Source organism: Falco cherrug, chromosome 4 (assembly GCF_023634085.1).
Source record: "Falco cherrug isolate bFalChe1 chromosome 4, bFalChe1.pri, whole genome shotgun sequence".
NCBI lineage: Eukaryota > Metazoa > Chordata > Aves > Falconiformes > Falconidae > Falco > Falco cherrug.
This window is the reverse complement of record NC_073700.1, coordinates 6,873,850-6,898,879: the sequence shown is the minus strand read 5'-3', so window position 1 is coordinate 6,898,879 and position 25,030 is coordinate 6,873,850. Positions and strand designations below refer to the sequence as shown.

The following is a 25,030-nucleotide window of genomic DNA, read 5'->3' as shown; positions in this document are numbered from 1 at the left end:
GGACCCTGCTGAGGATCACCCTGCTCCAGTTTAACCAGTGAGGGCAGGAGAAGGGGCTGGCTGTGCCAGGTGCAGCAGCACCCACCTTCACAGCCCCACGCCCAGCTGATTCCCTTTGGTGCCTGCTGGTTTGGAAGACTTGGACTTGCAGCCTCGTTAACTGCCTCACTTCTGCTAATTTACACTATCCCACCCCCAGCGGCATCACAAAACTCTCCAGTGATGTGAAGGTGGCGTGAGCTGAAATGCCTTGGCTGCGGAGCTAAATAGCATCAGGGCTCGTTTTACTGCTTAGAAACCTTTAAGGAATCAAGCAGGCTGGTGAATAATCCATTTTAAAAAATCGTAACAGAGGTGCTGGGTAACTGGATACAACGCTGGCCTAAATTTATACATCAAGTGACAAACCCTGATGAAAAAACAAAATCCAAGGGCCCTGCCTGGTGCAGGCTGGGTGCGGTAGGGTTTGAACCCTGGTAAGCAGACACTGGGTGCAGGAGCAGCTCGCTCCGTACCCTCTTGTACCTGCGCAGAAATGGTGCATGTGTGCAGACAACCTGCACAGGCATCACATTTTTTTTTTCCCCCCAGCCTGTGGCTTTTAAACCTCAGCAGCGCTGAAACGTGCCGTGGGCTCGCAGAGGACACGTGCAGCCTGCAGGGTGAAGCACAGCCCCAAGAGCTCTCCAAACAGCTGGGGCTCCGTGTCCTTCTTGTAATAAATTCCTCCCAGACGGTGTTCCAGGGGATTGCTAGGATTTGAGGAGAGAGGAGGCTGGCTGGAAGCGAGACAGGCTCCAGGTTTATCCTTGAAAGCCCCCGTGCTGCAGAGCCCGGGGCTGCGTTTGGCAGCCTGCCCGGGGGAGATGACGGTGGAGGCTGAAGGCTGCCTCGTGCAGTACAAGCTCACCAATCCTCTCACCAGCCAGCTAAACTGGAGAGAAATCTCCCTATTAACAGCGCACAAAGCAGGGCCAAAATCTGAACACCTTCCTGGGCAAGGAGGTAAAGCAAAAGCTCAAAGCAACTTAAAATTTCCTGTGCTCCTAGTTAGAAAGCGGCTGCGTTGGAGCTCTCCCGTAACATGCCCGGCTTGCCTGATGGGAGAGGGGGTGCTGAGCAAGGCTGTGCTGTGCTTTTCAGCACGACGGATGCAAAAATCGGGTCAAAAATAACCCCATCCCAAAGTCAGCAGCAGAGCTGAGAGGAACCAGAAGTCCTGAGCTGTTTCAAAGTCGCGTTAAATAATAAAGCAGAGAAATGAATAAATTAGCTCAGCATCTATTTAGGTCAGCCCTCTCCATTTCTCCCAGCCGCCTCCATGTGCCTCCTCCCCACGGCGCTCAGCTGCTCCACGCATGCTGTGCCTGTGGACCTGCTCGCTCCTTCCGAACAGCCAGGCTCTCGGGGAGTGCAGGTTAAGCAGGTGTCCCATCGGCTGCACACTTCATCCCAGCCTTGGGAAGCGGCAGACATGCTTCCTTTTCCATTACTGGGGCAAAAAGTATTCTGGAAAATCCTATTGAAGCAATAAGCGTGGGCTGAGCACATGTAGCTGCTCCCTTCCTGGCATTATCCTCTACACACAGCCCTGCACAGAGCCGCAGGATCCTGCTCAGTGGGCTCGCAGCTGCCCAGGAGCCGTGTCGCTGTGCTCTGCCTACTCATCCGCTGCCAGCCCAGCGCAGCCTCTGGGTAGCCCTGGCCATCATCCAGCTTTATTCCATCCCCAGCTTGCAGCCATGGCAGCACCCCCACTTTTGCAGCCCATCCTTCCCCACCTCGCCGGTGCCCCAGGCTTGGCTTTGTGATTGCATTCATCCTTCGCTGATTTGGAGACAGCCAGCCAGATGGACCAGGCAGATCGACACAGAGGGGAATCAGCTTTTAAACCCCTAAGCTCCCCTCAAATCGTTCAAATGCCTCCAGAAAAATGCAACTACCATGCACTCCTCTATCTTTATTTACAGGTTTCCCAAGCCTGAAATGCCCTCTTTGATGTCCAGAGCATCTTGTGGGTTTCAGCTATCAGCAAGATGGATAAACACTCACCAAGAAGGAATTTATCTGCATCAAGGGCTGCTCCATCTCAGCCCAGCTCCTGCATTGCCAAAACTTAAAGGAAACACACTCGAGCTAGTCCCCCCTGACCCTGCAGGTAGCTGGAGAAGGCCTCCAGTGACAAACCCAGCCAGAAGAAGCATCCAGGGTGTAGGCAATGGAAAATGAGATGTTACTAAGTTTGGCCAAGCTTAGCTGGCTCCTCACAGGTCCCAGCCTGTGAGTCACCGGTACGTGGGCCACCAGCACGGCCTCCCCTCTGGAGGAAGGAGCGGAGGTGGAAAAATAACAAGAGGAAACCAGTTGTTAGTAGTGCCAGCTCTGGGGAGAGTGGTAGGAGGTGGCAGGCCTGGAGAGAAAGGTCAGGGCTGCATTGCCGGCTGCTGCCTGATTTTTCCTCCTGACTTCATGGTGGAAAGCTGCTTATAGGAACATGCTCATGAAGGATGGGCAGAAGGTCTGGGCTGATCTGAGGGATGGTCTCCAAGGGGGAGCGAAAGCCTCCGAGGGCAGCCAGGAGCGACGGAGCTTTTGTTCACGGTCTGGGCTCACCCCTCTTCTGGTTGTACCTCTGATGTCTGCTGGGCTGAGCTTGATCGCCCCATTGAAAGCAACTTTTGGCCCAGTGCAAACATTGCAAAAGAAGATACGCTTTGCAGATGTACTTGGAACAAACGCATCCATTTCCCCACTGTGGCTAAACACTAGTGCAAACCAGTGTTCCCAGTCCCTGCCCCACCATAGCACTGATGCCCATGTGCAGCTAACCCTGAGACTCTTGCTCTTGCGCTGGTCCTCGGTGACAATGGTGGCAGGGGGAGATTCAGACAACTAGATCATGAGCCAGTGACCCTGTTCCTTGTCCAAAGCCAATGCAATGAAACTTTTGCTGGGGAAAATAAAAGACTGCAGCTTTCCAGCCTCTTCCAGTGCCCCAGCTCTCCTACCTAGGGCTAGCTGGAGTGCACCCAGCAGAGCACACAAGCCTCAGCTACTCTTCCCCTGTCCCTGACATCAGCCCAGGAGCACTCACAGGGCTGCACCACGCTGCTCCCCATCCCGTAGGGATACCCAAAGCTGCAAATCGGGAATTCTGGTCCCCTTTGCCTTGCAAGAGTTCCTGCTCTCTTGAACCCTCCGGTCTGATGATCGCCACCAGTTGCCACTGGTTTTTCTTACATCCTACTGCAAACGCAGAGAGCCAGCCGTCTCCCTGCTGGCAGACCAGCGCTTTCTGTAAGTGAAACAGTATTTCTTCATGTCTGTAAGGAAATTGTAACAGATGTCAGGGCAAAAAAGCCACAGCCAGGTAGGATGTCAGGTCAAGGGGGAAACTGCTGTGTGTCTTGCTGTTATTCGTTGGAGATGTCCCTTCTCTCTGGCTGGGACCAGTGCTCCCACTTTGAGTCCAGAACGGGATCTGTTATGCTCAGGCTCCCCCTAGTGCCTCCACACGCTGGTGTCCCTGCTTCTCCAGGTGGCTTCTGTGGAGGCGCAGTGGCCGTTTGTCCCTGGGCACCGTCCATCACCCTCACTCCCCTCTGGCATCATTAGCTCGGGCTTACGGCACAGCCAAGCCCTGTTTACCCACAAGCTGGGAACAGCCCTAACACTGCCCAAAAGCCACCGCCTCCCGCCAGGGACCTCTCGGGCCCGTCAGCCGCCTCGGCCCTGCCTCCGCTCGCTGAGGGAAAGGAAGGTGACAAAGATGGCCATACCCAACAAGATGCAACCCTGCACACTGCAGCTCCACTTTGATGGTGTCTGCGGACCGTGGGGCAGGAAGGGTGATGGGTGGCAAGAGCCTGAGCTGCCCTGGGAGCAGCCCAGGCTGGGGGTGGGGGTGGGCACCTTGCCTGTGAGCCAGCTGGGACAGCCAAAAGCATCACTGCGCTCTCCCCCACTGCTTGATACCTCTCCACGAAGGAGCAGCTTTTAGGGACACCCCATAGTTCATGTCAAGCAAAGTCAGCTGCACTCCTTCTAATCAACACCCAAAACTGCTGTCACGGATTTCGTCCAGCCTGCAGGACACTGCGTAGTAGAGGCTGCCTGCATGCCGGGGCACTGGAGAGCTACGCTGTTGTGCTGTGTCCAGCACCCTCCATGAACACGGCCTTTCCTCATCTTCTTCCTGTGGAAACAGGGAGGAAATTTCCCAATATCTTGGGAAACGACCAGCCTCAACCTCAGTTCCAAACCCTTCTTGTAAAACTCAGCCTGACTCAGCCCTGGCATCAGCACTGCACTGGACAACCAACAGCCCTGCAAGCACCTCTGTTTCAGAAAGCACCGTGCAGAGGTGAAGGCAGCCTTATTTCCTTGCTTAACGAGGAGGTGGTTTGGTATAACCATGAATCAAGGCAGTTGCTGTAGCTGTATAGGACAGCACACTTGGCTGGGTGTCCTGGCAGGGTTGGTGCTACGCTGGGTGAGCGGAGATACAGAGCAGGAGGAGTGTGGGGTCCCACAGCTGTTTCCCAGTACCAGGGAGGTGGCAGCAGGCCACTTGTGCTCCCAGCTGCCAAAAAAGCCCTCCCAAGCAGCCTCCTGACACTGCCCCCTCAAGAAATGCATTGGAGCATCAGTCCCCAGCCACTGCTGGTCTGTGAGCAAGCAGTGCCCAGGGGAGGCACCCCAGGCACCCCATGCTTTGCTCACCTTTCAGCATGGGCTGTGATAGCTGCCTGAGCCCTGATACATGTTGGGAGAAGCTTCTCACATGTAACATCTTCCTTAAATGTACATACCAGAATATATAATACAGAACACCTCCAAAATATTGCACCAGATGTCAACAAAACCCTGCCCATGTCCTTTTGTGGGGTGGATCGCAGTGGTTCCCTAGAAATTAGTGATGTTTTCCTGGATTTATACCCATGGAGCACTTGGCCTGGGCACTGAGCTTCTCCAGGTCACTGACATTACTGAATGGTGGCAGCTACGGTAATTCATTATCCCAAGTCAAAATGTCAGCTCACAGGGAGGGAGGAGGCAAGATTAGTCGAGTCTGCTGAAATGTGGCGTCACCATGAAAGCAGTGACAAACCCAACAGAGATCAATCGGCATAAACGTGTGTGAGGCAAGGACATTGACTGAGATAAGTTGTCAAAGGTACTGTGAGATTTTTATTTTAACCTATGATTTTTTCATAATTGTTTTGCAGCTGGAGTAATTACCATCCTATTTAATGAACACAGCTCCTTTAATAGAGGACACTTGGGCTAACATGCACTAATTAAGTCTGTAATCACTAAAAGTATGATTCAAGGTTTTGAACTGGCCAATTGTTCTCCGTAATACCATAATTACAGATACTGCAGCTCATCAGAGCACAGGAGAAATTCAAGGGGTCTTGATCATCCAGTAGTGTACATGGGTCTTGATCCTGTGTCGGAACATCCTTTTTACCCGATATTCTGCATTGGTTTTCAGTGGTTTATAAACTACTCTGAATATATTACACTCAGCCCCATGAACTGAATGCACTTCCACAGCTTTATTATAATAAATTGGCTTACAGGTCTTGCATACCACCTGGGCATTAAGCACAGCTTTTCTAATCCCCACCAGTCTGAATGCTTCTCTCATGTGGACCCAGCAGCAGCTGTGAAAGACTTCTAGGGAGCTTCGACAGCAGTAATTGCAGTGAGATACTGAAAGAACTTGAAAAAGATAACTGAAACCGTATATATAAATCCTTGTTTCTTCATATGAATGAAGGCTCAGAAATGAGTGAAAAAGAACAAGAGTTTTCATCATCTAATGGCCAAGATAAGGGAACCTAAAAGTCGATTTCTTTCTGCCTTCTGCAGTGCAGGGAGGCAAACATACCTCTGGGGGTCAGTTTTATCTTCCGCTGAGCTCTGCTCTTTTGGTTATCAGGGAAGTCAGGCTTTCTTTTTGCTGTTGGCTGTGATTAGATGGCCACAGTGATGGCCAAATATTTTAAGACTACAGATCACTACAGTGGAAAGAACTTTTAAAAAACAGTATTTAAAAAGTCAGAAGTTTGCATATCAAGAAGGATTTTTTGGAGAACCTCGTATTCCAGCTGCAAAATGCCAGTAAAAGAGTATTGCTATTTTCATTGATTTTTACACTGATAAAAACAGCTGCCCAGAAAGAAAAAAAAGAAAAAAAAAAGCCAAATACATTTTGCAACTTAGGTCTTGCTGGAAATAAGAAAAATACTGAAATTAAATTGCATTAACTTTCTTTATCCTATTTTCATTTCAGATTCATCAGTGTTATTTGTCTATCAAGGATAAGCTATTTTTCGTGTTGCATTTTTGTAATATGAAAAGCTTGTTCACAGGTATCTGAACTTAAGGCAGAGTAGCTTATTGCTCTGCAAGCAATGTCACTGAAAAAACGTGTCTGGTTCTCTCTCCCATGTACTGGTCCAGGGGCTTTGGTCTCTGGGCTATTTTTTCCTGTCTGGGTTATTTTAGGCAAATCACTTGTGTCTCTCATCTTAAAATAAAGGCAATGCTATACAAAGATGGCAGTATTTTTCCGTTCTACCACAATGCAGAAAAGTGTGAGCCTTTTTTTGCTCATTTTTCAAAGGTTCCCATTTGAAAGCACAGCAATCCTGGACGGAAACGCTGCGGTTTGTACAAAGAGACATCCCAATGAGCTTGGGTGAGCTTGCCCTTTGGTTTGCCTTTTTCCTTTCGTACTTCACTGTGGGAGATGCCTTAATCCATAACCACAAACGCCTCTCTGTGGCACCACGGCTGGCGTCCGCAGCTGCACAGCCAGCACCGGGGCTCCCCCATGGCTGCATCACAAACCTTCCTGCGTTCAGGTACCAGGAGCTACCAGGAGACTTAATTCCATCCCTCAGGCGTTGGCAGCCCGATCCGCTCACCTCAGGGCTGCCCACACCAGCAAGGCCTGCTCTTGCTGTCACGGAAGGAAAACGGCCCAAGTGCCCTGGGTTAGTCGGCACCTTTGCGAAGTAGCTGCACTGTGGGCAGACGCGGCTTCATTTGCTCGCCTTCGTCACCACTTCAGTGTCTGGCAGATACTGAGGTACCTGAGCCTTGGCCTGTGTTTTCGCAGGAGACGCGACCCCCGCGGGGCAGCCCGGCCCGGCCCGCTCGGACACGGCTCGAAGCCGCCCGCACCCCGCCGTGGCTCTGCCGCAGCCGCAGGCGCGCCGGGCCCCGGGTTCGGCCGGCGTCGGGGCTGGGGCCGCGGCACAGCCCGGAGGGCTCACGGCCAGGGCTGGAACGCGAACGGCGCCGCCGCGGCCTCCCTGCACCCCGCGGCCCGGCGCGGAGCCAACACCCGCCCTGCGCCTCCACCGCCCCAGCGCACGCACGGCGGGGACACGCCGACCCGGTCCCGGTCCCGGGGGCGCGGGCCGAGGCCGCTCGCCAGCGGCGACCAGGCAGGGCCAGCACGCGCACCGGTGGCCGCGGGCCTCGGCACCACCCGCCTGCGCCGCAGGGCCCCGGGGTGGGCCGTGCCGCCGAGGGACCCGTATCGCTGAGGGACCCGGGTCCGCCACGTCGCTGCGGCCCGGGGGCGGCGGGGCCTGGCTGCTGCGTGTGTCCCCGCCTCGCACGGGGGCCGGGGCCGGCACGGACGGGCGGGGCGGGAAGGGGAGCTGGGCGGCTGCCGGGCGGAACCTTCGCGCTGGCGGCGGCTGTTGCACCACGGAGCGGCGCGGGGTTCCGGTCCGTGGGCCCCATTTCCCAGCAGCCCGCGCGGTGCGCCCTTCTCTTCCGGCCCGGCGACGGCGGTGAGGGGGGTTCTGCGGAATCCGGCTCCATCGGCGCCCCGGGGACGGTGGCGGGCGGTTCCCCGGGCCGAGCCCGAGCCGGTCCCACCGGGCTGGGAAGGGACGAGGCCGAGCTGGGAGGCGGGGGCCGGCGGGAGGCTCGGGGCCGGCGGGAGGCTCGGGGCCGGCGGGAGGCTCGGGGCCGGCGGGAGGCTCGGGGCCGGCGGGAGGCTCGGGGCCGGCGGGAGGCTCGGGGCCGGCGGGAGGCTCGGGGCCGGCGGGAGGCTCGGGGCCGGCGGGAGGCTCGGGGCCGGCGGGAGGCTCGGGGCCGGCGGGAGGCTCGGGGCCGGCGGGAGGCTCGGGGCCGGCGGGAGGCTCGGGGCCGGCGGGAGGCTCGGGGCCGGCGGGAGGCTCGGGGCCGGCGGGAGGCTCGGGGCCGGTAGCGCGGCCGGCCGTGGCGGACGGGCCGGCCCACCGTGGCTGAGGCGTGTTTCTTTCTTCCTGCAGGTGCGACCATGGCCAAGTCCAAGAACCACACCACGCACAACCAGTGTAAGCCGGGCGCGGGGCCGGGCCGGCTGCAGCGCCGGGAGCGGGGGGTCGGGGGCTGCGCCCCGCGGGGAGGTTTTAGCCAGCTGCTTTGAGCTGCTCGGTTACGGCAGCCCAGACGTCTTTTATTTTTTTGCAGTGAGAGAACTGGGGGAAGGAGGTACTGGTACGCAGAGACTGAATGGGGTGCTTAATGAAAAGAGTGTTTTGCAAGAGTTGGGAGATATTTTGGCTCAGTATGAAAATAATCTGTAACCAGAAAAAAAACCAAATTTTGTATGTTTGAACTAAGCACGTTACTGAATGACGTTCAGCCTGTGATACTGTGCCATCGAAAGGTGACCACGGTGATAGAATAGTTCTTGTTCAGGGTGTTGTCATCGATGCTCTAAGTAGCAGAGTTTGCGAGTAGATTATGCTTGGTCTTGCACAGTGAACGATCGTGCCTTTAACGCTAAACACAAGTGCTTGAATTTCTTCATGACTAGAATAACTTTTACTGAGCTGCGGGTGTTGCCACTGGTATATTATTAGATAATGAGAAGCTGGAAATCCTTGAATTTAGAAACTCAAACAGTGTGAATGAGCCAAGAGCACAGTGTGCAGCGGAATGAGAACAGAAGTTCATCTGTAATTTGCATTTAGTTTGGCTCAGAAGGATCAGAAAATGTTCTATTTTGCACCCTTTTGATAGGGTCAGCTGGACTTGAAAAGAAGCTAATGCTGCTGTTTAATACTAGCAGAAATAGTAATTTGAATTTTCTTGTTCTCCATATAGCCCGTAAGTGGCACAGAAATGGCATCAAGAAACCCAGATCCCATAGATACGAATCTCTCAAAGGGGTGAGTATTTCTATTGACGTTCTCGGGCTGTTAGGCCATTGAGGCTTAACCATGAAACAGTCCAGTACTTGTTTTATTTTGACTGATGTATTTTTTGCAGACAGGGGCTTGTGTTTCAGATGGTCAGAACCACTGTGGGTTTCTGTTTTTATCTTTTGCTTACCTGACATGCAGCTGTGGTACTTCTGACCCACATTAAATCCACCATTGTATGTCTGTAAAACTGTTTTTTACTGTAAAACTGGCCAATTTTGTCTCTGTCCTGCTCAGGTGGGTGTCAGTAACTGCTGCTTCCAATAAATAAACACTTGTCAGTTCAATAGTTCTTCTCCCTTCTGAGTCCTGCTGTGTCGTCTTCTTCTCTGTACCTTTCAATATTATTTTACTTATGTACTAATACAGAGAATTTCACTCAGAAGATGAGAGGAATTGGCATTTTTCTACAATACGTATGAAAATGACAGTATTTTTCTTTTTCTGAGGTGAGGCAAGTGATAAGACAGGATCTTTTTCCACACTTGGAAATGAAAACAGGGTATTTTTGATTTGGGGAGGGTTGTGATTCTGTTTGCTTTGTAGATGTGACTATCAGCTTTTTGGATGTGACGTGAAAACTTCTGTATTGCATGGTTCAGTCCTGCCCCCTTCTGCAGATAGTCTGGTAGTCTCAGAGTTTGTCTCCTTGCACTGAGCGTGCGTGAGTTAAAATGACAAAACCCTGACACTCATGTGCCAGTTAAAATGCTGCTTACAGTACAACAGCAAATGTTTTTCTGGCCAACAGTAGCTGACAGTTCTGAGAATTGGTCCTAGCTGTGGCAGGATGCATAGCCAGCTGTCAGCTGACAAAACTGGGAAGCTACTCTTCTGTGCTGGTACTTTTTTCCTTTCAATGTAAAAAGGAAAGGCCTGTGGAAGTGGCGCTGGTCTTTGCCCAACAATTCCATGTATATTTGCTCACCTGCCAAGGTTGGTTTGTGGTACTTCAGATCCAGAAGGTATTGTGACATGAAAATGAAATTTGTCTTGTTTACAGTTGTACTCAACTTGTTCTGTTCTTTCTGTATGTCAGTTGCTGGGGTGTTGGGTTTGGTTATAAAAATCAAGGAAAATAGCTAGTTAAAGGATAGTTACAGGTGGCTAAAATAATTTTGCTGATGTAATAAATTTAAAAAAATGAGAATTAATCACAGCCAACATTTAGGAATAATTGAACATTCTGAAGATACAGATGTTTTTACATATATCCCTTCTACAACACAGCTTATTTTTTTTCCTTATTTTTATAGGTTGATCCCAAATTTCTGAGGAACATGCGATTTGCAAAGAAACACAACAAAAAGGGGCTGAAGAAGATGCAGGCCAACAACGCCAAGCAGGCTGCTCAACAGAAAAAGGACTGACGTGGTTTAAGATAAAGAACCAGTTTTCCTGTTGGCATGCATGTTACAGCATTTTTGTAAAAATAAAATTGGATGTAACAAAGTCTTCACCCTCTGAATTTGAGGAGACCCCTCCAGAAGCCTTGTTTGCGTTGTTTTGGATGCCAGTTGTGCGTCAAGCCTGTGTGTAGTGACCAGTTGTGTATTTTTGTTCCCTGGCAGATCATGCCAGCCGGAGCTCTGGAGAAGTTTTGTGTGGATAGCGTCAGCCTCCACATGTAGAAAGTGAAACAGGTGCTCGCTCCTTGGTGCTGTTCTGCTGCGATCGTTGGTGCAGGTCATGAGCGTTCAGTAGTTCAAAGTCTCTTGAAATTGTGAAATGGTTATGGAGTGAAGCTCTCAAATTTAAACAAGAAACAACTTGTTTCTTCGTGTTCAAATTGGAGCCAGTGTTGCCTAGGCTTTTGGGTGACAGCGTTCAATACAGGTTACATTATTTTTGACACTGGCGTGCATGTTCAGAGTTCTCAAATACCATGGTTTTTATGGTAGTTCCTAGTGTCGTTACAGCAGGGTGACATTTCCAAGGGCTGTTACATGTCTGCTGTGTTGCTGTCTGGGTAAGGTGATTCTAGCTAGGGAGATGTGAGAAATGGGAAGGTAACAGTGCTAGCTGTGGTCATGGAAATCATAGCAATTAGTGTTAGATTGGTGTGTTGTGTTCTGAAATATGTGAAAGTACTGACGTGGAGCTACCATGGGAATGTGTAAAGTTTCAGGACTATATAAAATAAGTGTATTTTTCATAGTTCCTGTATTTTAGTGGATGTCTTTCATTCCAGTAACAAAAAAAGTACCTGTCTGATGAAATGCACTGACTGGTGAGATTGGGGGAGTAACATTCAAAAGCCCAAGAGGTGCTGTGGCAGGGGTTTGTTACTGCTGTGCTTCTGTAGATCAGGAGGGGGCTTCACTCCAGATCCCACCAGCCAGCAAAGCTGGTTCAGGAGGTCCTTTTTTTATTCCTGAAGTGAGCCACCTGTTGAGATGCACGGAACTCTTCCTGAAATTGCAACTCCCATGCTCGTCCACCTGATGGTGGTGTAAATCCACAAATCAACACAAGGGCTGGAAGTTTGCAAGTATCTTCTGACTTTGCTGTAGAGCAGCAAAACACCTGCTAGATTGGGATGTTTCGGTTGAATTTTTTTTTTTCATTAAAGTAATTGATTTTTTTAAATTAGTTTAGCCAGTTACCAAAATGCAGTTTTATTTTGAAACATGGTAAATACTTTGATTTCTTTGTGGCTTGAATTCAAAATTCTTTTCCTAGTTCCTGCTTTTTAATTGGTTTTGACTGAAAAATACCACCTAACCCTAAACCAAGCAATGTAGATTTACTAACATAAAGCTCAGGAGTCAAAGGCTTTTAAAATCTGAGGGACATCCGCAGCCCTCAGCTGTCTGGTTTCTGCTGTGTGCATCTTTGGGACTGTTGTGGAGGCTGATGTTTGTCAGCCAAAAGAACTCAAGTAATTGCTGTGTGAGAGCAGTGTGCTGCACTGGGGAGAGCGTACAGCCACAGCATTCATACCACCAGGTAGACAAGATAAAAACGTGGTCTCCCAGCTGCCTTCATTTATGCCTGAAAGCCAACTGGTGAGAGGTTCCTGGTGTTAATCCTCCCTGGAGAGCTGGGTGGGTTTTGTGGGTATGGGGTGTTGGGGTTTTCTGTGGAGTTTGTTGTTTGGTGGGGTTGTGGGGGTTTTTTTGGCAAGTGGTAGGTCACCCAGAGGCAGACACACAGAGCTTAAATCCCACTGGCCTCAGTGGTACCTGAGTGCCTGTGGGTGCCGGAGGTCTCAGCTGTGTGGCTAGTGCCTGCCCCGCTTGAGTGAGCTGTTACAAAGGCAGGTGTGTGTAGTGGTGGTTCAGGTTAGTGTGCACTTCACATCCTCAGCCACTGGCCCGGAGCTGCCCTGCAGCCCTTGCCAGAGCTGACAGCAACACCCAGCATGGGGAGAGGTCCTCTTGGGTCGCTAGTGGTGTTGGAGGAGATGGTGGCAGGAATCCAGCTGTGTAAATGAAGGTCAGTCTGCTGCACATATGTGTTGTGACAAGAAGAGTGAAAGAAAAAGCCTCTGGACAGAGCACATCGTGTTTGTCAGGCTACATCTTCACCTGCATGTCTGCAGATCTCCAACCTGGTTGTGTTTTGGGTTTTTTTAAGTTCTGCGTTTTAAATCTCTAGCACTAAGACTTTCCTACCTAAGAAAGGAGATTCCCTCTTTTAAACACCTGCTGGTATCTTCCCCACAGTGCTTGTGTTGTGAGTAGCTCACCCCCAGGATGCAGCTTAAGGGAAGAGGGAAGGAGAGGGGCAAGGGTCAGGCTGAGAAAGGGATGTTGGTATGTTAACAAGCAGGGAGGAAGATACAGGCTTCCTGTAGCTCCAGGCGGCTCCCCCAAGCCTGCCTTCAGAAGTGGCGTTTTCATCTCGCTGCCCTTCATGCTGCCCTTCAGCAGGACAGCTTCCCAAATATGGGCTCGCTGACTTTCTGACCAAAATAGCAGCTGCGTGACAAAATGCAGCACAGAGGAACGTAACCTTAATCCAGGCATCATTGTGTAGCAAGAGACAGGAATTTTGTAAGCGTCCACAGCAGCTTGGTGTCAGGTTTGTTGTCTGCTCCCTGCGTGCATGGTGGTCCCACAGGACACTGGCCCCAGATATCAGTTGATCACCTATTGCATTTTCTAAGCCCATGACAGCTCAGTCTGTGACTTTCCTTGTTGAGGTTGCCCCAGCCAAGAAGGGAAGGCTGCAAAGGGGAGTCTGCTGATGTGGCCTTGTGGTGGCTCCTCATCCTCTTTCACTTGCCTTGTGTAGTCATTTAAGTTCTGTTGGTCAAGCTGAAGATCCTTTTTGGGAGGATTACACATACAGAGCCCAGGAGACTGAACTGGCAGCTGTGGCCCGCTTGAAATTATTCCCGTTATACAGACCTCTGTCATCTTTGACATTTAAGAACTCCAAAACTCTTATGATAAGTCCTCGGTATCCTGCAGGAGGCCAATGAGCTTGAGAGCATCTCTCTGCTCACCTACTGCTGTATATCAGGTTCTGCATGTCGTGCTTGCTGCTGCTGGACGTCATACTTGCTGCAGATTAGTTCTCCCCTTTGCAGTTGAGGACTCCAGTATCAAGTTCTTGTTTGGCTCCTTTTTTCCCTCTGATTTAAAGAAAAAAAAAGAGCAAAGGGTGTGTAACCAAACACTGAATCAGCTCATTTAGCAAAGGTGAGCTGTCACGCAAAAGCCAAGAGCACAGAACTGGGGAGCAGAAATCAAAGCAGTACGAATTGCTCTGATGGGGCAGAGTATTCACCGGGGGCATCGATGTTCACAGTGAAAATGAAAAGTAGGGCTGGATACGTGTTGCTCTGTCCCCCTTTACCGCCTTTCAGTAGCGTGCCTAAGAAAAAAGCAGTGAAGAGAACTTGAGTTCGGCTTTGCCCAAGTTTTAAGGCTGTCACAGGTGTTTCTACAGACCAGGGCCTTTGGTGCAGTGAAGTGTTTGCCTGAAGTACCTTGGCTCGTGGTATGACTGTAGGCGAGATGCAAAGTTTTATTAGGGAGATGTGTACAAAGTTTCTCAGATCTTCCTGCAGTCACTTAGTTCACACAGCAGGGTTTTACTGGGGGCTGAAGAGAGCCCTCAAACGTGCTGGGAAATCTGCAAACCACGGCAGAAATTAAATCTACTGCCAGTGAAAGCAAGCAGATCAGTTGGCCTGAGAACTGTGGCTGTGTCTGGTGGCCTGGGCTGCTGTCACCTGCCAGCACAGCTCCTGGCTCAGCTGGGGGGTTAGAGCACACAGGTCTAGGGACTGTTTTAAAGAGCGGTAAATGGCTCTTTGCCTGATTTAAAAGAAAATTGTTCCAATTACTTTGGGTTTTTTTTCACTCCCAGTTAGTGCATGTGGACATGTCATGTTCTTAAAGGCTTCAGACACCAAAAGTTCACTACATATGCAGGGAAAACTGCAAATTTATTTGGAGTTGAAGAGATACATGGACTCCCGGGTGGTTTTCATTCACCATTAGCACATCTCCAGGCACAGTGGAGGCTTCAGCCAGGCTGATGCTGGTTGGTTACTGATTTTTCAGCCATCTAACCCACTCGCCAGCATGTCATGCCACGTTGCATTCTCAGTGCAGTTGTTCCCATGTTTTAGCCAACAGTGAAATCCACCCGCAGCGCTCGACCCTGTGGCATTTGCTGCCTTACTCTGGGAGGACAGTCAGTGTGTTAAGGCAAATTGGTCTCGCAGCCGTTTTTCTGACTTGGTGCAGAGCATGCTGATCTGCTGGCACCTCTGCTCTGAGGACTGAAAAAGCCCAAGCAGCACCAGTGTGTCTGCTCTTCTAGGGCCAAGCTTCAGCTGCTACAAGATCTTTGTCCTCTCTCTCCAGCCTCTGCTGTCCCTCTTTTACTCTCAGAAAAGAGTGGGCAGGCAGCGAGGTCGTGGCTTGCTGTTGCACCAAGGGGAGAGAGGCAAGGCTGCTTCTTGCAGCCATCCTTTTCCCTGGGGTCACAGCAGAGTCCAAGCCTCGTGACTGAAGGGAGGGAGTTAACCTTGTTCAGTGGGCCACAGCCTATGAGTAAGCAGTGGAGAGTATCTTGGAGATGTCTGTGTTGATGCTGTCGGTGGTGGCTGCCGAGATGTGATGTGAGAGTGCGGGTGTGGGGTGGCTGTGGGGAGAGCCGGCATCACCTTGGCTCGTGGCTGAAGTCTGGGTATTTGCAACTCTGTGGAGATTTCCAGGCCTGGCGTAGTAAAACGTTTCAGCTGTGTCCTCAGAAGCAGGTCTCAGTGGGACATGGCTTCTGCTGCTACGCTGGGAAGGTGGAAAATGATAGGTTTTGATCTCCAGGCTAAGGATTCATTGGAAATGGAAGATGGTAACACTCAGGAGCGCTTCCTGTCACAGGGTCGTTTGATCCAACACATTTCTGTGTCGCTTGTGGTGCACCTGTAGTTCTCCTGGCTCAGCAGGAGCTATGGCATTGAGGGCTTGGGACCCTCGGGGAGACCCCTCTGAGCAGGTCTGCCAGATGTTTGCAAAATTTCTGGGTTTTAAAGAAAATCAGCTGCTCTAGCTGACAGGGGTTTGTTTCCTTAGTTTCTCTGATGTTACAAGCCCTGGTTGAGCAAAACGTTCAGTGCTCGTTGTTCCGAGGAAAGACACAGCTGTGTCCTTCCAACCAGCCAACAACCCCTCTCACGCCTGTTTTCACCTCAAGCTCATTTGGTTTGAATTACAATATTTTGCTATTGCTGCAAATGAGGGTGTGTATCACATCAAATACAGCTGCTCGAGGTATTGTTCCTGCAAAGAGGGGAGTAAAAAAAGCTGGGTTTGGGAGGAGAGGCAGAAGGGTGCTGCAGCACGTGCTGCCGTGGCGGTGTGCTTGCCCAGGGTTGAGGGCATCACTGGGGCTTGCACCGACACCATCTCAAGCCTTGCCCTGCCAATGTTTGTTTTGCTTGGGTAAATGTTTGATTTTAGCAACATGACTGCGATGCACAAGCTGTGCTGGGGCTGTAATTCAATGGGAGGAGGCAGCTGTGTGCAGGGAGAGCTGCTAATGCCACAGGAATGCCACACTTCCTTGGGACGAGAAAAGATGGCACCTGGGGCCCTTGGTGACAGCACGGCTTGTCCTCCTCAGCCCTGCTGTCACGCTCTGTCTGGGGGCCAAGACCCAAAGCGGCGTTGTACCTTGCTAAGGGCCCGTGTGGCCCAAACAAACGTGGCTTCTGAGGGAAAATCGGGCGTTTCTGGTATTGCAGCGAGGCTCCTGCCCAGGGCTGCTGGAGGACCATGAGGTGCCATGGGGCTGCCACCTGCCACCAGGCTGGGTGAGATGGGAGGGAGGCACCCAGTCCGGCTTAGGAATGGCTTTTTATTCATGCTCCCAGAGGGAAGTGAGCTGGTCTTCAGGGTGGCAATCTGGATGGCGGGGAGGAGGAAGGGCTGTCCCTTTGGGACAGCTGGGGCAAAGAGCAGGGAGGAGAGGGACTGTCCCTCACCTGTGGATTCCAGTGATGGTATAAGTGGTTGTTAATTCACATTTTATTGCTAAAATGCTGCCAATGCTCCAGTTAAACCAGCAGGCACCAGTGCTGGCTCCTTAGCCTGCCCACCATAGCAGGGGTGAGGAGATGCTGCATGGCAGCTCCCCGCTGAGCACCCTTGGCACCACTGGCCGGGCTTTGCTGCTGGGCTGGCAGTGAAATACCTTCTGGGGGGCTTAAAGCTCCAGGTGTGGCGTCACCTCACCAGGCGCCGCTTGTGAGCACTCGATGCAGCCCCGTCAGTTGTGAGTACGCGACCAGGGTGAAGGTCTCACTGAACCTCCAAGGAACGACCATCTGAGGCACTCGGTGTTAACGTGTTTTATTTTCCCAGTGGCCACCCTTCTCAGCGCTCAGTCTTCATGCCGGTAGCCAGGGGACTTAGCCAAGGAGATGAGGTGCAGAGCCGGCAGGGTTTAGAAGATTGGGGCTGTCAATCTGGCCTCAGATTTATTCAACTCCTTTCATAAACTCCAGGAACTCTGCCAAGGGGAAGACATTGGAAGCAAGGGGAGTGAGGTGGGACTGAAGTGCCCTTGCAACTGCCAAGTGTGCTCTTGGCAGCTTTCTCCAGCCCTGTCTCCGTTTCCATCCCCCTGATGCATGAGAGGCGGAGGGGGGATGGCTACGGCCCCTCTGACTGTGGCGAGGACTCCTCGTGACTCCCGACAGAAACGTCAAAGGAGCCCAGCACCACCCTCGGCCTCTACCAAAATGCCAGAGGTGAGAGCCCAGGGAGGGACACAGCCACCAGCTCGGCTCAGAAATGGTCAGGGGGTCATTTCAGCAGCATCACGTTCGAAGATACAGCCCTTCAGAGATGGTGCTTGCGTTTAGGGGACGGGAGGGAATGGGCAGGTCTCTGGTGAAAAGCAGCGTTGCCTCAGTGCAGGCTGGCTTTCGCAGCATGGGGCCAGGTAAGGCAGCCCCAGGTGCTTGCTGCCATCTCACGAGCATAAGAACCCCCCCTCCCTGTGCAAACACCAGCTGCAGCCAGGCGTATTGCCCAGCACTGCCTGCATGAGCTCAGGCCTGTCCAAGAAGGTAGCCAGGACCATGGGAGCTGCCCAGGCAACACTCAAGGGCTCGCGACCAAACTGCATGCCAGGGGTCCTACCGTCATAGTCAATCCTGCCGTCGTTGTTTTTATCCCCATCTTTCATCAGTTCTTCTATGTCATCCTCGGTGATGGTCTCTCCCGTTGCCTGCAGCATGATCTTCAGCTCCTCGAGGTCGATGTAGCCGTCAGCATTTCTGTGCGAGGACAGAAGATCTCAGGAGCGGAGCGACACGCCAGGCAGGGGGAGCGGGAGCGGTTGCATGGCTCCCACCACCCTGCCACGCTGCAGTCGCGGCTCTTACTTATCAAACATCCTGAAGAGATCTGAGAGTTCCTCTTCAGTTTTTCCTTTGCTGTCATCTTTCATACACCGGACCATCATAACAAGGAACTCATCAAAGTCTACAGTGCCACTGCCTGCAGGCAGAGTGAACATCGTCAGCTGGCACTACAGTGGGTGGATGGGCAATGCCAAGCCAGAGACCACACTTCCCTTTAGTAACCAAGGACCAAAGCTCAGGAGAGCAGCCCTGCAGCGAGAGGCAGCTTTCAGGACACCGGAGTAAGTGACCGAGGCCCTGCACTGATTTTATCACTGAATTTTTACCTTCTGCGGTCATTCTGCCAAGGCAAAATGAACAAACAGTCCTACTGGAAGTGCTGATCAATGGAAATTCCTGCTATGGAGATACCTGTCCATCTCATCTAGGTCTTAATAAGAGAAGTTCCACAAGGCAGGTATTCATGCAGTGTGGTTTTGCACCAGCAGTACAGTACTGTTGTTTTCAATGGCACCGCTGTTGTCCCTTTTTGCCTAATACTTAACTGGTTTTTTATTTTCCAGTTAGTGTGGTGTTTCTGCCCAACTTGCACACAGTGGATTTTATTATGTGTGATTGCTGGCAAACTGATTTAATCAGTATTGACATTTGTGCATTTGTGTGTGTGTGTGTGTATGCGCTTGAGTAGTGAAAGACTTGCCTGATGATAGAATCCTGTAATTGTGGCATTTTCGAAATGGCAGTTGCTACATTCAGCCTACACTTTGTTTTTACATGGATCTGTGCAATTTCAGGGTACCCCCCACCACCAGTTCAAGCAATCTGATCAATACAGGAGTAATATTCTTTTCTAGTTTCTTTTTGTCTGGAAATTTCCTAAAGGAACCACACTGAAGTTTGGTGGGTCTTTAGTGTCCTTCAAAATCACAGTGCTGCAGGCTGCTCCCCACTGGCTGTGACTGTCCCCAGCATGGATCCTACCAGTGCTGCACAGATGCTGAGTGCTGCAGATCCACACCATGCCCACCATGCCTGCAGGTCTGGGGATGGTGCTTGGGAGAGTGGAAGGAACCCAGATCTCTCACCATCCTCATCCACCTCGTCTATCATCTCCTGTAGCTCCTCAGGGGTGGGGTTCTGCCCCAGCATCCGCATCACCTTCCCCAGCTCCTTGGTGCTGATGCAACCGTCCTCTGCCCCCAGCACGAAGATGTCAAACGCAGCCTTGAACTCTAAGGAGAGAGGGGAGAGGAGATGGGGGGGGGCGGCTTGCTCTGCACCTTGCCCCTGCAGGCAGGTGGCCCTAGGGCAGGGGTCTCATCCCAGGCACAGCTCCCCTGGCCATGCACCCCCAGCACTGCCCGGGCATGGCACGGTGGGGATACCCGGGCACACGCACAGAAACTGCCTGGCTTGAAATACTAGTGGATCAAAATCCTTGTGGTCATGCCCTGCTTTGGCCAGGCTGGCCAAAGAATTTTCCGGGGTGTAACGGCTGAGGCAGGCTGGGCTGCTGGCTGGGGATCTGGTCTTTAGGCTGTGGTGTCAGGTTAAAGGTGCACCTACCATTTTTTTGCTCTTCTGTCAGCTGTTCAACCTGCAAGGAAAACACAGAGACCAAGTCATCTTTCTTCATCAGCGTCAGTAATTGTTAAAGGGACACGTTACTTGTTCAACAGTTTTTGCAAATGTCAGCCAAGCCTCGCAACAGTCGCCTTCATGGACTACAGGGTGTATGACCAGGGTGGTTTTGACACCACAACTTTTTGTGGTGTTAAGAGATTCTTCCCCTTAAAAAAAATTATTCCCAACTTCTTTGAAGTGAGCATTATTTCTCTAGGGCGGCAGCGTCTGATACCCAGGAGAAGCAGCCTTTGCACAAGGAGGGGAGACCAAGTGGGAAAAGCATCTGCCTCCGCCCTCCATTGGTGGAGCGTTTTTGTTGCCGGCAGGCTTTGCGGCAGGACAGCTGTGCTGCTGAGGGCTGCTCCCACCTGGGCTGGGCCAGGTCAGAGGTGGGATGTGCTGGGGAGGGGGAGGCGGACAAGACCACCCCTAGTAGTTGTTTTTCAGCCCTAGAATCAGGAAACGCCTTGCACTGCACAGAACATTTAGAGCAGTCTACTGCTGCCCGAGTCGGTGTTTATTACCAAGGTTTCTGCCTCCGAAGGGAGCTGCTGGTCCCTTCAACCTGTTCGGGGCACCTCCCTGAAGAACAAGCCTGTGGAGCCATCAGGTATTAGCTGAAATGGGCTGGCGGATTGTTCCCGTATCCTACCCTAATTCATTCCCCACAGATGATCAGTGGGAGCTTCTTAGTAGTTAGCATGAATTAATTAATCAATGAGGAGAGCAAAGAGGAATCCATCAGCTCTGTCATGCCTCTAAGTGCATTTCTCTCTTTGGCTTCGTTCTTGCATGCAGGTACTGCTGCTGTGAAATTGCTGACCCCACCACCGTGCCCAGCTGCCCCTGTGGTAGCATCCGTGAAAACATTGACTCTTCCTTCCCACGCTGGTCAGCAGCCTCTCTGGAGTCAGCCACGTATGACCCCCTGCCGGACCACCCCTGGCCCCCGCAGAGGGTGACTGACCCCACTAACATCTCCTTACTGTTGTCCCCCGCAAGCAGTCCCCAGCACCCATTCCCCCCTGTGTTTTGGTTGGGGCAGAACCCTGCAGCCCAGGGTGGTGGCACCTGTCTTTGAGGGAAGGTAGGTGCTTTTGACCCAAAAAGCAACAGTTTTGCAAAAGCTGGCTGGAAATCCTTCCCATTTGCAGCAGGAGGCTCCCCTCTGCTCTGCCCTGTGAGGTTGTACCTGGAGTGCCGTGTCCAGTTCTGGGCTCCTCAGTTCAGGAGAGACTGGGAACTGCTGGAGAGGGGCCAGCACAGGGCTATGGAGATGGTGAGGGGACCGGGGCATCTCCCTTAGGAGGACAGGCTGAGAGGGCTGGGGCTGTTCAGCCTGCAGGAGAGAAGGCTGAGAGGGGACCTTATCAATGCCTACAGATATCTCCAGGACGAGTGTCAGGAGGACGGGGCCAGGCTCTTTTCAGTCTGCCCAGCAGAAGGACAAGGGGCAACGGGCACAAGCTGCAACACAAGGAGTTCCTTCTGAACACGATGGAAGAACTTCTTTACTTTGAGGATGTCACAGACCGGCACAGGCTGCCCAGGGAGGCTGCGGGGTCTCCTCTTCTGGAGACATTCAAACCCCGCCTGGCCGTGACCCTGAGCGGCCGGCTCCTGGGGGAGCTGCTTTCGCAGGGCCTTGGGCTGGATGGTCTCCAGAGGTCCCTGCCAGCCCTGGCCAGTCTGTGATTCCACGATTCTGTGAAAGTGCTCTTTCATAGTGGGACAAAGCCTGTGGGAAGTGGGTAGAGAGCCTTGGCCCGCTCCCCGCACACCAGGAGGTGAAGCCTTCCAAGGCAGGGAGCACTAAGGCCGGCAGCAGGACTGCCGTGGCAGGAGGAGACCCAAGCCCCTGCAGCCCTGGTGCTGCTGAGGGCAGGCTGGCCGCTGGTAGCCCTTCGGGGCTGTCATTTGGGCAGAGAGCCACAAGGCTCCCTCGGCAGAGGGCCACGGCCACTGTCTAGCCGCTGGGGTAACATGACCCTCTTGGCGCATTCACTATTTATAAGCTTGGGCGAGAGAGGTGCTGGAGATAAAGATGAGCTCCCTGATTGTTCCCAGGCTTTGGTATTTATCCTTGCAGCCCTTTATCTGGACACTTGTCCCTGGCACTGTTCTCAGCGGTGCTTAACAGAACCTAAAAATGTTCCCAAAATAGCACACCCTTATCTAGGCATGAATGGGCAAGATGAAAATCCATTGGGTTCCCTGGCTGCATGTAGGGAATTTGGCATAAATATAGTATTAATATGTGCCATCAGCATACAGCAAATTAATAAAATACTCACTTTTGAAACTTCCTTGACTACTGAATGGATAGATGTGCAGCTATGCTGTATGCAAATCAAATGTATTTGCAACTATAGGGTGAGGCTTGTCTTACAGAGGTGTCTGTTGAGGTGTTTATCGTGCCCTCTGGACTCGGGTGCTGTTTGTGGCTTTATTCCTCTTTTCCCTCCATGTCATTGCAGGGACAGGTTTCTCCGGCTGCGGTGTGAGAAGCCAAGCACAAAGCTCACAGCACTGCGCCAGCTGCCGTGATACCAGATCTGCTGTATTTTGCTTTTATCAGCTCCTCTCTTCATCCCATGTTTCCATCTGAAGTCAGACAGGGGAAGCTGAAGTTCTTGAATATTTTTTTTTCCAAGTAAATGTTTTCTTACAGTTAAAATCTTGGGGTGTAGATCCACAAAAAAGCTTTGTCCCAGCTGGTGCCTGGCTTGGACTTGCTTTGCCTCTGTAACGGAGCTGGTGGTTTAGGGCCAGGACTCAAGCTCCACATTTACCAGCGTGCCCCCACCTTCCAACCAGCAACAACATCCTTATGGGACATCGGATCTGTTGTGTGGCCCAGTTCCCTGGGCAAGGACTCTGCATTTGGGGCAAGTTTTTGGTAGTTTTGGGTTGTTCTCTATCGCTGCAGTTCCTTTTTCTCGGCTAAATTCCTCCATGTTCTAGCTCTGCTAAAGCTCACAGGCTGCAGTTAGAGATGACCTTCACCTGTGGATTTTTGCCCATTTCTGGGGCAGAGGTTTGGAGGGAGGCTGGAGCTTGTGGGTGGGGAACCCTTTTTGTGGGGGGCTCTCCACGCATGCTGCGGCCGCACTGCCCCAGCTGACGGACGGACCCTTTGGGCTGTGGGCATCCCTGGCTTGCAGAGAACTTCAGCCTTGCTCCCTGATTAAGGGCATGAGGTGCCCAAACAGTAAGGGGAGGGCCTGTGCCTTGAGTCACAGAGAACATTTTTGATTAAAAAGCTTAATTAGAGAAGCCTTGATTTTCCTTGATTTTCCAGGTCACATTTTCCTCCCATTTGGAGGTGTTGGTTGGGGGACTCAGCATTTCATTGTGCAGCCTTTCCTGAGCCTTCACGCTACTGGGACTGCTAGGGGATTTCCATTTCACAAGCGTCAAGGCTGACCAAAGGACAGAAGAGGTGTGAGCATTCTTTTTTCCTCTTCAATTACATATCAAGCACTACCTTTCTTCCCACTAAAAGCCTTGGAATTAAAATAAGACTTGTATGATGTATATTTTGTGCCCCTGGTTAAAATCAAACCTGATCAACTATATATTAACAAAAATTAATCACCAAAAAGCTCTTATTTTAATTCCAGTTATGGAAAGGACAGCAGCGATCCACACAATCCAAAATCTATTTTCATCCTTATTCCACATGCATATCACTGTCAGTCTGCATTACAAAATAATGCAGTGTTCTTATTACAGACCAAATAGTTCGGGTTTACACAGTGAGTGCAGTGTGCAGCTGTGTAAGTTAAAATAGCTGTTAGGATGCTCTGCGTTCCCTGAGAGCATAGCTGACATTCTGGATTTCTGCACAGCAGATAACAGGAGCAGGAAAGCAGAGGAGGATGTTTCAAAATAACTCACAAAAGCCAATGATTTTTTTAAAAATCTCCCAGGAAAATATTCAGTTAAGGGGGGAAACGGTGGCAATGGCAGAATTATGAAGCACCAGAAAGAAGAGGCTGAGGTTTAACTCATAGAAATAATGTTCATTTCATGGGAAACACTGCTCGGCTTTGTCTGGGCTAAAACCAGCAGCCACCTCTTGCACTTTCACACTTCTGTTGAGATTTATAACTTCACTTAAAGGCCATCTCCCTGCCTTACAGTGGAGAACCAAGGGAGTCATTGCAAATAATTTAGCAGCACAGTTGAGAGTTTCACGCTTACAAGAAGAGTGTGAAACCTTCGGAGCCGTCAGTGGGAAAGGTCTGTGAAAGGATGATGATGATGACTAAAAGTTGCCACTCGGTAATTATTTATTTGCTTTTCTCCATTGAATTAACTCCATCACAGCTTTGGGAAATCTACTATAAAACCTTTCAACACCCCCACTCCACCCCCAAAAAAAACCAACGTCGCCCCAAAGGGAGGCACTTACCGCTGCCTTATAAATGTCATCCATGGCTGGAGAGGGTGGGTGAGGGGCCGGGGGATGTCAGGGTCACGCTCTGCTGGCGCTGCCCCCCGAGCCTGGCTGATATAGGGGGCCGCCCGCCCCAGGGGATGTGACCAGCCCACCAACAGCCCCACACGCGTTCCCCTGTCCCACCCCCATCCCCGCAGGAATGCCTGGCCTGCGTGCCTTGGGATGGGGACACTGCCGAGCCCCAGGCTGGCATGTCCGGGGCCAGCCCCAGCTACCGCGGGGCAGCTGGAGGTTTCCTCGTGACCTTGATGTGGGAACGAGCGAGCCCTTGCAGCTGGGTTTTGGCAGGACCCTTGCTGATATATCACAGTATTTGGCTGTCCTGACTGGACATGTGCCACCATGTCACCTCCACCTCCCATGTGTTGTGTCCCCCCCGCCACCCCCCACCCCCCCGGGGAAGCTGCATTACAAAGATTATACTGTGCCTAATTAACTTGGGTAATACGGGAAAGGCATGCCTCCCAAAATATCCCTGTCCAGCAACAAGTGTCCCCTGGAAGCAGTGGGAACAGGGGGTGTTGGGGCCTCCCTGTCCCCTCTGCCTGCTGTCCCCAAACCCACGAGGGACACGCGGCAGGGGCTGATGCCCTCGGAGGAGCCGATGCTGTTTGCGTGTGGGTGCTGAGGACCAGGGGATGCAGCCTGGATGCTGCAGCAAGGAGAAGCTTGGAGGCAGCTGGAGCTTTGCCTCTGCTTTCTGCATTTAGCTGGGGCTGCAAAATGAGGGGCATGGCTGCTAACCGTGCTGGATCTCAGAAATAATTCCCAGTCCTTTAGGAAGCCAGGACTTGCTTCATCCAACCAGCGAGCCGATCTGTACCCACTGCAAATGGGGAAAATCTACACTCCCGGATTTATCCCACCACGGTGGAGAGCAAAACA

General features: G+C 51.8%; 2 protein-coding genes and 1 long non-coding RNA gene across 3 annotated transcripts in view; 2 read left to right on the top strand and 1 right to left on the bottom strand.

Annotated features, from left to right (window-relative positions):
* LOC114014323 (uncharacterized) overlaps nucleotides 1-6,565 on the top strand; it is a 59,379-nt gene extending 52,814 nt beyond the window's left edge. Inside the window, exon 9 of the long non-coding RNA XR_008731896.1 lies at nucleotides 1,971-6,565. This is a non-coding gene — a long non-coding RNA (uncharacterized LOC114014323). The remainder of the gene's footprint in view (nucleotides 1-1,970) is intronic.
* A 1,110-nt stretch (nucleotides 6,566-7,675) lies between these two features.
* On the top strand, nucleotides 7,676-10,673 carry RPL29 (ribosomal protein L29). Its single transcript, XM_055708102.1, has 4 exons — nucleotides 7,676-7,817; nucleotides 8,304-8,348; nucleotides 9,124-9,188; nucleotides 10,478-10,673. Exons 2-4 carry the CDS (start codon nucleotides 8,312-8,314, stop codon nucleotides 10,589-10,591), a joined length of 216 nt encoding a protein of 71 aa, XP_055564077.1. The 5' UTR covers nucleotides 7,676-7,817; nucleotides 8,304-8,311; the 3' UTR covers nucleotides 10,592-10,673.
* Nucleotides 10,674-17,025: 6,352 nt separating this feature from the next.
* Nucleotides 17,026-24,189, bottom strand: TNNC1 (troponin C1, slow skeletal and cardiac type). The gene is made up of 6 exons (XM_005433839.4): nucleotides 24,098-24,189; nucleotides 19,621-19,651; nucleotides 19,140-19,286; nucleotides 18,076-18,190; nucleotides 17,831-17,967; nucleotides 17,026-17,195 (listed from the first exon to the last, which is right to left on the bottom strand). The coding sequence occupies exons 1-6, from the start codon at nucleotides 24,119-24,121 to the stop codon at nucleotides 17,164-17,166; spliced, it is 486 nt and encodes a 161-aa protein (XP_005433896.1). The 5' UTR covers nucleotides 24,122-24,189; the 3' UTR covers nucleotides 17,026-17,163.
* Between the last annotated feature and the right edge of the window lie 841 nt (nucleotides 24,190-25,030).